The following is an 11,118-nucleotide window of genomic DNA, read 5'->3' on the forward strand; positions in this document are numbered from 1 at the left end:
TTTTCAACTATAGCTGTGTGCTTGTGAGTATGTGTGTACGCTTTTAGAAACCCACTCACCCTAAACTATTTTTGGAAAGTAATTTTGTCAACTTTTGTTTTCCTTTGCATTGTAAAACATTCACACCCATGCACATTCACACCTGGTAAAGAGGCTTAAATGTCTAACAACAGACTTTGAGGAGCATAACCACAACGTGTGTGTGTGTGTATGAGTGTGTGTCAATTAGAGAGTGTCAGCGTGTGTCATGTGATTTAGGTGACTAACTTTGAGGTCCCTTGATCAATAAATAGTCGGACGTCTGGATGTCACATGTTGTGTGCAGATTTACAAGTACAAGAGGTTTCTAAAGTGGAGCGCGGTCTCTCAGTATGCGTGTGTTTCTCATTTGTTGCCTTTCCCCTTTTTTGACTCCGCGCAACTGTAATCAAAACCACAGACTGTGTTCGACTTTCCCATTCTTCTTTTTCTTTTTTTCTTCCCTGCTTTGAGTTCTTCCGTCTCCTTTTTTTTCTTTTTTTTTTTTGCCTTTGCTTTGCTTTCTCTATATGCTTCTTAACCTAATGACACAATGTCATTCAACTTCTCACTTAGGCACTCTGTATGCATCTTTTATTCTGATTTATTTGGCCAGACCTATGCTAATGCAACAGTCTGCTGTGTCTACAGCGTCAGTGCAGCTGTAAATCTCAGGGACCATTTTAAATCTTTAAACCAAACTCTTTCCTCGACTAGCAGCTCCTTGTCGCTCTCTCTGCTCACCAGTGTGTCACTCTCTCGCCCCCTGTAGGAGAAGGAGAAGAAGTACATGCTGCAGGTGGACAATCTGAAGCTGCGGGATGTGGAGAAGGGCTTCATGTCCAGCAAGCAAATTTTTGCCCTCTTCAACACGGAACAGAGGTGTTAATATACAAGTGCACATCAACAAACAGCAAAAACACACCACATACACATAGCTGATCACATAACAATGGCAAGGCCAAACTTTGATGATCATTTAAATGGTAACATATAGGCATTGCTGAAAGGTTATGGTTGTCTGAGCTTAATGGGTTGTTTTTAAACAGCCTCATGTTTTTTTAGTTGATTCTATAATATAATTAGATTTTTTTTTTTTTTTACCCAAAAATCGCAAGCTTAAAAGTTAGTAGTAGTGGATGAGTATAATGAAATAGATTATCACGACAAAGGAAAATATTCAAATATCCTGTAAATTCCACATCAGATACTTAAGAAAAATGACTTTCCCCTGATTGAAGGATTTGTAGTTGCTCGGATGGCACCCTTTCATCTTGTTGTGTGTCCACAGAAATGTGTATAAGGACTACCGTCAGCTGGAGCTGGCCTGTGAGAGCCAGGAAGATATTGATGCGTGGAAGGCCTCCTTCCTCAGAGCTGGAGTTTATCCTGAACGTGTTACGGTAAGATTTATACAAACACACATGACTCTGAGATGCTATTTATTCTTTTACCTGAAATGACTGGATTGAAATGCAGCGCGAATAGAAATGTAAAACCACTGTAGCTGTTTTGAATATTTTTTATCCAAACATACATGCACAATAGGGAACAGTCCTGCAAACTCTTACCCCTTCATCTCTTTCCAGATCATATTAACAGAACATGAATTTGATTGAATGACAGTTTTGGTCCATTAGTTGTTGAAGTTGTTGTTTTGATGTTTATATGTAGTCCATTTTAATGTTGTTATGTCCGTCATGTTGTTTCAATGTCTTTCATTTCTTTTTCAATGTCTTTTATTCTCTCATTGCTAAATTCACCTCATAGGAGAAGGAAGGAAAGGTATGATTTTCTTCTGTACCTCTACCTCCTGCTTTTTTATTCATCTCTCATATTTTTCTCATATGATATTTGACCTTAAAGCTATTACTTAGGAAGATTTGAGTGATTTGTGCTTATTTACATTTGATTCAATAGGCTGGTAGTAATCATTAAAAAAGTTATTCATCATTATCAACTGAGGCTACACCGTTTCAAACCATTAACATGGGGCAATTTAGTTTGAATTAATTGTCATAATAATGTAATTATGCTAATGCTGATAATCTCAATTACATTTGCACGGCACTGTGCAAGCATAACTACAAGCATGCATGGATGGATTCTTCTTCTACTGTTTTCTTTCACGTTCTGCAGATGCAACGTGTAAAAGAGTTGACATGCTCGACTTCTCCCAGCATTGGTTTTTGAAACAGCTCAGCCTTCTCACTTAGAAACATATTATTGTCTGGTTATATAGGGCAGCAGTAAATTAAGCTAAATTTAATTCAGTTCAGTTTTAATTTATATGTGTACCACATTCATAAATTTGATCACTTAAGCTGGTTGTTAACGTTTCTATTATTGACCCACACATGCTTCTAGTGGCCATGTTTAGAACTCTTTTCCACTGACTCTTGTCTGAGGCCACAAATTTCCTACTGCAACTTCTGATGTTGCCTCTTCATCTTCTGCACTTGGCACCAGGACAATGCAGGTGGCCAAAAAACTCATTTTTAAATTCAGGAAGATGGCCTCAGCTGCCACATAAGTAGTTCCTTTCGAATGTACAAATAGCTGTAATAGTTAAATAATAACGCTTATATAATACAAAAAAAGAAAAACAAGTATTTTAATGTCACTTAAGAGCAGTGCAATGAGTTCTGTGATAATAATGATATGCAGTATTTTTAATTTATATGAAGTTTCTTTGCACAATCAACATTTTCTATTATTCATTTCTGTCATCAGTACACAGGTTGAGTAAAACTGGCACCTGGCTCACTACTGGGTACAGATTCCCCTGTTGTATGCACTGCATTATTTTAGTACAATTTCCCAAAGAAACGTGCCTCCATTTGTTGGCCTATTGCAAATATATGAACAGACCTACCTTACGCTTGTACGATTGAAATAGGGCCTTTAGTTAAAGAGTATCTAATCCATATGCTGACAGAAAATTCAGACAAAAATACTATTCTGCAACAGTTCCTGTTTGAGAGTTGTAGTTTCGGTAACTCTTCTAAATGTGTCTCCACAGAGTGATGGTGGTGATGAAAACGGCTCTGACAACTTCATGCACAGCATGGATCCTCAGCTGGAGCGGCAGGTGGAGACCATTCGCAACCTGGTCGACTCCTACATGGCCATCGTTAACAAGACCGTGCGTGACTTGATGCCGAAGACCATCATGCATCTCATGATTAACAATGTGAGTCACCGGCGTGGGATTCAGCAATGTTGCTGCTAAACGTGACAACCGTAGACATAACGACTAGAAAATCATCTGTCAAATTTAAAATCTACTGAAAATGATGACTTTTCATGGTTCCCAACACTTTTCCTCTCCCTGTGTCCAGACAAAGGAGTTCATTAATGCTGAGCTGCTGGCCCAGCTGTACTCGTGTGGTGACCAGAGCACTCTAATGGAGGAGTCTCAGGAGCAGGCGCAGCACCGAGACGAGATGCTGCGAATGTACCACGCCCTGCGGGAGGCCCTCAGCCTCATTGGCGACATCAGCACTACCACTGTGACCACTGCTATGCCGCCACCTGTGGATGACTCCTGGCTGCAGGTGCAACGGGGCGGCTCTGGAGGAAGGTAAGCAACAACGAGGATGGATTCTACCCCCTTCAACACACTTTCTCCAGAAAATGGAAGGATGTGTGGGCAATGAACAGATGGCATGTTGAGGGCAAGCCAGCTTCAATTTTTCTCATCTGACCTATATTTTTCTCCTACAGCACACAAAAATACATCTGTCTGGCCAGATCTCTCTCTCTCCTAATTAGCAGTTGCCAATAGTTGCCTGTGGTCAGTTCCGACCATTATTTGACACAGCTGGGAGATTGTTACTTTATCTTTATTGGACAGATATTTTCTAAACTGTTAAAGTACCTGGTAAATTTTGACCCTAAGAAAAGTATTAAAGTATATACGAGCAGATGAAGATCAGATCTCTTGTCTTCCCTTGTGCTTTTGTCTCCAGGTCTCCAGCCACCAGTCCAACTCCAAACCGCCGGGCTCCACCGGGACCCCCAAACCGCCCAGGCTCTCGTGGACCTCCACCTGGGCCTCCTCCTGCTGGGGGACCCCCTGTCCCATCTCGCCCTGGAGCTTCTCCTGACCCTCATGGTGGGCCACCACCCAATGTGCCCTCCCGGCCAAACCGTGCACCCCCAAGTGTGCCCAGGTGAGCAGAGAGATGAAAGGCCTCTCATTTTGTCTTCACACGACAAAAGGGAGTAAGTTCTTCTACAAGGACACTGACTATGAAAACCATATGTTTTAATATTTTGATGTTAGGGGGATGTAAAGACACCTGGATGAAGGGATAAAGGAGGTAAATGGAACCAGAGTGCACTGGTTGTGTTAGAAAATAGATGAATAGACAACCAGATTTGTAGCATTTCTAAATAGATTTATACATAGTGATGAAACTAATTGTAACATTGATTTTGCTCCTAATTTTCTTTTGGTTTGAGTAAACATCAGTCTACGTCTTTTCACCTTGACTTGTTGGTATCTTTCTACCACAAATGAACTCTGAACACGCTCTTGAACATCATCAGCTTGCACGCAGCTCATCCTTTGCACCCACCATCACTGCTGCACATGAAAAAATATGTATCCTCTCTGGTCTCTTTTAACTGCACGTGCCTCTGCTCCTGCAAGGTTAGTCTTGTGCTTCCACGTGTTTGTGAACTTCTTTTAACCCATTATCAGAGTAGCAGCTTATCTCTTGTACTGTAGAGGATACTAACGTCGCTGAGCAAAGCTCTCACAAGAAAGAACATTTAAAATGAGAGAATTTCAATATACAGTAGCTCATAAGCACCGATTTGATTTTTTACATCTAAATTGTTTCCACATATTGAGGACTGTTCTTAAAGAGCCGAGCACATGCAGCGTTGGTCAGTCCTGGCGCTGTAACTGCTTGCACTTCTTTTCTCTTCTTCTGCTCCCCTTCTTCATCTTTCTCTCCTGCACTACACTTCTGTCACACATGACTATGGCTCCCTCTGCAGAATCACTGTCACTGACCAATGAGGACTAACGTTTCCGGTATGTTGGGTACTGTCTGCCTTCATCATCATCATGGTCATCATCAGCCATCAGATTTCTCTGAGGTCATCTTTTTGCTGCATGATATTTCCCTTTTTGTCTGTTATCTCCTCAGAGCGCAGCATGAGCTGAGTTCAGACTGATTTGTGCATGAACTTAGCAGCAGAGCAGGAGTGGGGATTTTTCTCAATGTACAGCTCCAATCGGTTAAACAGGATTTAACTGAATCAACCAAAGGCATGACAGTTGTTGTTGTTTTTTTCTGGTGTCTTAAGTATGTACACCAGGACATCCCACCTATCCTTAACCACAGTGGCATGCAAAAGTTTGAACTCAAACTTTCTGTTAATGTGAACAGTTTAGCCAGTGGAAGATGAAATTATCTCCAAAAAGCATAAAGTTAAACTTGAAACTCAGAAATATCAGTATTTTTTTGTTTGTTTTCTACAATTTTAGAATTAAAACGGGAAAGTAGTGCCCTGCAAAAGAATGGGAACCCAAGGAGACTTGAGCTCTCAGATAACTTTCACCAAGGTATCAGACCTTAATTAGCCTGTTAGGGTCATGGCTTGTTCACAGTCATTGTTAGGAAAGGCCAGATGTTGCAAATTTCAAAGCGTTATAAATACCCAGACTCCTCTAACATTTTCCTAACAATCAGCAGCCACGGGTTCCTCTAAGCAGTTTCATAGCCCTCTATAAATGAAAAAGATTGACGCCCTCAAAGCAGGAGAAGGCTATAAGAAGATAGCAAACTGTTTTCAGGTACCGATTTCCTCAGTTCGAAATGTAATTAAGAAATGGCAGTTAACAAGAACAGTGGAGGTCAAGATAAGGTCTGGAAGACCATGAAGACCAAGCAAGTCAGAACCCCTGTTTGACTGCAAAAGACTCTGGAGTTGTGGAACACTGTTCCACTGTTCAGCGACACCTGCACAAATATAGCCTTCATGGAAGAGTGATCAGAAGAAAACCTCTCCTGCATCCTCACCACATAATTCAGCTTCTGAAATTTGCAGAAGAACAAGACAAGCCTGATGCATTTTGGAAACAAGTCCTGTGGACAGATAAGGTTAAAATAGAACTCTTTGGCCGCAATGAGCAAAGGTGTGTTTGGAGAACAAAGGGCACAGAATTTCATGAAAATAACACCATTCCAACTGTTACACATGGGGGTGGATCGATCATGCTTTGGGGTTGCAGACATTAGTACAGGGAACATTTCATGGGTAATGGGAAGAATGGATTAATTTAAAATTACAACAATTTCTGGAAGCAAACACAACACCATCTGTAAAAAAGCTGAAGTTGGAAAGAGAGGATGGCTTCTACAAATGGATAATGATCCTAAACACACCTCGGAATCCACGCCGGACCACTTCAAGACGCGCAGGCTGAAGATTTTGCCATGGCCCTCACAGTATCCTGACCTGAACATCACTGAAAAGTATTATTCGTATTATTATTTTAGAGAAGCAATCGTTGCAGCCCATCAATCTAGAAAAGGTTATACGGCCATTTCCAAACAACTTCCATTGTGCTTTAGTAGGAAAATTATTCACCAGTGGAAAACATTCAAAACATTTGATAATCTTCCAGGTGTGGATGTCCCTGCAAGTTCACCCCAAAGTCAGAGTGCAGAGAAACTGAGAAACTGAAAAATAAACAGAGAGCTATCTCTCAGATACAGCTGGTCTCAGTTAGCATGTTACATGTTAAAGTTCATGTCAGCACAGAAAGCCTGAACAACTATGGCTTGTTTGGAAGGGTTGCTGGAGAAAGCCTTTTTTTCTCTAAAAAGAAGCCTGGCAACAAAGCTTAGGTTTGCAAGTTGCATCTCAACAAACCACTGCCGGAACAATGTCCTTTGGATACATGAGACCAAATTGGAGCTGTTTGGTCATAATGCACGGCACCACATTTGGTCAAAAAACCACTGCATTTTGGCTCAGTGTTTTCTAAAAACAAATAATGACAGTGTGTAATATGTCATATTTTGATGTTCATCTGAGGTTGTATTTACCTCATCAAAAGACTGTAGGAAGCAGATCCATTTTTCTTGTTATTATGTTCTGATATGTAACATTTTAAAGTTGAAAGAGGGCACATTCACTTTCTATTATGACTGTAAATGATAGTGTCAGGGAAAATAAAGTATTTCTGTCTGTGAACTGACTCATGGAGGCCCTAAAACATTTACATAAAGTGTCAGTGCAGACAATTCAAGCAGAAAAACCTTGAGAATATTAATCTAACCGCTCCTCTCATTTTTCTATGTGTCCTTGTGTTTGTGTATCCACCCCAGTCGGAGACCCCCGCCTTCTCCAACCCATTAGACCTCTGAGCTCCTTCCTCCCCCATCCAACCGTCTGTTCCTCCTCTGGATGAGAGGCCCACAGACAACAGCGCCACCCTCTTGTCGTCTTCTGCCTCATCCGACCTGCGCTGGCTCCCTTCTCCTGCCTTCTTACAACAAGCCATGTCTCCCCCCCCCCCCCCCCCCCGTCACTCTTCCCTTCTCTGTAGCACACAGAGATGCAGAATACTTGAAACACATTTGCATGACTTACATTTAAAAAAAAAAAACATGTCGCATCCGTTCAATTTAACTGAAGACACTATGAAATAAATCAAATGGGTTACACACATATAAAGTATACCCAAGCAAATACGTGCAGAATGTCTCTCCTCCTTTTAAACTAAAAGAGGTAGACATTTGCAAATTTAGCATGATGCCATGCCTGTGCATTTCTTATTTATATTCTCACTTATTTTACTCTTATTAACATTTGTTTCTTTGACATAAGTTCTCATTTATTTGCTCTGTTTTTAAAGAAATACTACAACCCAAAATGTTAGTTTGACATGATAGACTTTTATTGCCTGAGATTGCTAAGAGAGAGAAAAGAAAAATGTTTGCAATGCAACAACACTTATCAGCAAAATAATACCAGAACATCCAAAGCAAGCACTCAGTACATTTAAAACATGTGGAACAAATGGAATCGTGAATATAAGTCACTGCATACAGACAAAATACTAGTCGTTTGATGCACGTTTTGAAATAGTTAAAAGTTCGAGTGAATCTTTGTTCTTTGTGAAGAAATTAGATGTGAATGTTTTTCTTCCTTTGCAGCATCTGAGGCTCTAAGTTCAAAGTAACAGACACAAGCCATGTGTGAAGTATTTCTTTCAGGGAGGTGATGCAAGCTGAACTGAACCAGAAAGTGCATAGTTGAAACTCTGTGTATATTTTGATGTCTCACTGTTGTATTCATGTTTTTTATCTTTAATCTTGTGATCCCCTAAAATCACAGGCAAGGACACGTAGATCCCATTTGATCAAGTCCAGCTGGACTTTAGAACTGAGCATCTGAAATGAAGAGCTACACTGTTTATATAAATTCAACATTTAGGTTTATCTTACAAATTACACAGTTCCTTTTTTTTTTTTTAAATCAAAACCAGCCGCTTTTAGTTAAAGATAGATATTCAGATTTTTTTTCAGTGTCCCTCGCTTTTATGATTTCAGGGTTCCTGTTTTTACGTTCCATTCTCTCAAATAAGGTCGTGCTTTATAATCTGTCTATTTTACCAAAACAGCCGGCCAACCAGGGGCCGGCCCTCTCGCCCTGAGAGCCCCCTGCCTCCATTCGACTCATAGAAGAAACCCCTTTTTCCCCTAATTTCTTTTACAACTAATACTTATTTCCCACCACCGACCATCAACTATTAAACCGACTGCACCATCCATCTGTCACTTGCTCTTTCACTCAGATGAGGGAGAAGGACTGGGAATGAAATAAGGGAGGACTCCTTACTCTCAGACTCCTAGACACACAGAGGCTGCTGCTTCCCTTCATCATTCCATTCCCTCCTTCACCTCCTTCACCTCTTTCTCTCTTGCACTTGAACAGGAGGTGGAACCATTTGAGGGACCCTCTGGGTAGCTTTGCTGCAGCTTTCGGAGTCATAGTGTGACTATTAAATATCTACCCGTTAAAACTTTGTTTACTTCTCATTCTTACTCAACTTTGCCGCATCATCCCTAAAAAAAACCCCCGCTGCTGTCTGCGCTTTCACCAAAACCTATGCAACGAAAGGAATGGTTTCTTAGTCTTTTATGATAGAAAAAGATGCCTCCAATCGCATTTTTACCTCCTCTCTTCCTGTCCTCCTCAAGGAAATATTTCTGCGTCATCTTGTGGAGACAGGATTTCAATACAGTAGAACACACAACACATTATAAGGTGCCCTGTCGACAACAGCAAGGCATAACACAAGAATTAGAACCTATTGAACCCAAAGGGAAAGGAATTTATGTCCCGCCACTGTCAGAGAGTTTTCGGTTATTCTTTTTTGGTCAGAAAGACTGAGGTGCCTAATGGGGAAAGGTCAGCCTTGTGACGCCAAGTCGGGTTCAGTCACATTATGCGTCAAGTTTTTATACAGACAGGAAGATATTTAGCATTTTACCCCAGTTGATGATCTGATATTTCTTTTTCTTTCTTTTGTCCTTTTCTTCCTTCTCAGTGGTCACGGGGGTGAGTGAGAACATACAGACAACCCCAGTCTATGCATTAAACTAGCACACACTCCTTGTGTTTCACCCTCTCATTGCTGAGTTGAGCCCATCTCTTCGACGTCTTTTCTTCAGCCGAGCTCTACTATCAGTGTGATGTGTTGTATTTTCACCCCACACAAACCCCAACCAACCTCTCACACACACAAAGAAGTCTGTCGTTCATGATGTCATTCTAGCCATTTAAGAATACGCTCCACCAACCCCATCTTTGTGCATCCTCGTACTCCACATCTTCAAGCAAACACAGCAAAACATATTCTACTTATTATTTAACGGTAAATAGTTTATTATGGACATATCTTAATTATGTATATGTATATTATTATGTATATGTGTGGTGCATCCTATCGAACTTGTACTCCCACCGTTTAGAGAATTTAGTCTGCAATGTATGAAACAGCTGAATATTTAAATTATTATGAATACATTGAGTGTGTGTATAATTTGAAAATCTTACAAAAAAAAAAAAGTGATGTATATGGACTTTGGAAGGTTGTTTGAGACCTCTGCTTTTAGCAGAGAGAGTGTTTTTGTTTCTCTTCTCCCTCTGTGTTTATAGAGTAGCAGGGAGGGGCAGTGCGTGAGTGTGTGAACTCGTGCGGCAGCCAGGTCCTGCATCTCGTTCAAACTGATGTGGAGGAAACTGTAACATATACCAGCAGGACTGCTGTGCTCTGTCACCACATTAAAAACTACAGTGTACTGTAAGGAGTGAGGTCTCTCTGTCCCTTTTTATACCCACCCCCCATCTCCATAGGGCCGTGAACATAAGCTTTGAAGACAAAGACAACCTACAAAGAATATGAAAGGGGTTTAAGTATTCACTGGTGATGGTCTAACGAGACCAAGGTTCTGCAGCAGTTGATAGCAGCTCAAAAAATAATACAATAATGTCACTTTATTGGATGTAAATATAAGATAAAGGAAAATATTTACAACAGATGGAAGCTAGATATAATATACCAGATAGAAGCACTCTAGAGCTGTCGCTGGTTGGTCCTGGAGATCTACCCTGTTTTCCAACAGCTGTTTCCAAGCCCAACACTGACCTGAAACTAATGGACCCCTTGGGACTGCATAATTAACCCTCAGTAAGTTAATTACTGTCAATAATGAGTAAATTTCCTCTGCACTGGATTCAGAGAACAAAGGCCAATCAACACTGTGTAGCTCTGTTAAAGAATAGAGTTGGGTTAGAGTTTCATGAGAGCGTTAGTAACTTTTTGAGTGAGGCTGAGAAACCGGAGCAACCATAGAACCTCCTTGCTGGAGGTAACGATTCGGTCTGTCGGATATGTCGTTACACATGGCATCATCAGAATATTAACACTAAATTAGCGTGCAAACGGTACGTTACTTTCCTGTGAATAACTGTGAGTTTTTACATAAAAGATAAACCAGAGTGGTGACGTAAGAAAACCTGTTCCGACACACAAATCTTTGTTCGACTTTCTTTAATGTTTACTTT

The 11,118-nt window shown here is 40.7% G+C and overlaps 1 protein-coding gene across 6 annotated transcripts in view; it reads left to right on the plus strand.

Annotated features, from left to right (window-relative positions):
• Window positions 1–10,361, plus strand: part of dnm1a (dynamin 1a) — a 53,585-nt gene extending 43,224 nt beyond the window's left edge. For 3 of the 6 annotated variants that reach the window (XM_075455310.1, XM_075455314.1, XM_075455315.1), the window contains 6 exons: window positions 791–900; window positions 1,310–1,421; window positions 3,041–3,211; window positions 3,360–3,601; window positions 3,990–4,193; window positions 7,371–8,685. In XM_075455310.1, coding sequence (XP_075311425.1) covers window positions 791–900; window positions 1,310–1,421; window positions 3,041–3,211; window positions 3,360–3,601; window positions 3,990–4,193; window positions 7,371–7,401 — 870 coding nt within the window. In that variant the 3' untranslated portion in view covers window positions 7,402–8,685. Of the gene's footprint in view, window positions 1–790; window positions 901–1,309; window positions 1,422–3,040; window positions 3,212–3,359; window positions 3,602–3,989; window positions 4,194–4,306; window positions 4,344–7,370; window positions 8,686–9,598 lie in introns of those variants that run through there. The other 3 variants (XM_075455313.1, XM_075455312.1, XM_075455311.1) reach the window with 3 other exon arrangements.
• The last annotated feature ends 757 nt before the right edge of the window (window positions 10,362–11,118 follow it).

The sequence above is a fragment of the Odontesthes bonariensis genome, chromosome 22 (genome assembly GCF_027942865.1).
Source record: "Odontesthes bonariensis isolate fOdoBon6 chromosome 22, fOdoBon6.hap1, whole genome shotgun sequence".
Lineage (NCBI taxonomy): Eukaryota > Metazoa > Chordata > Actinopteri > Atheriniformes > Atherinopsidae > Odontesthes > Odontesthes bonariensis.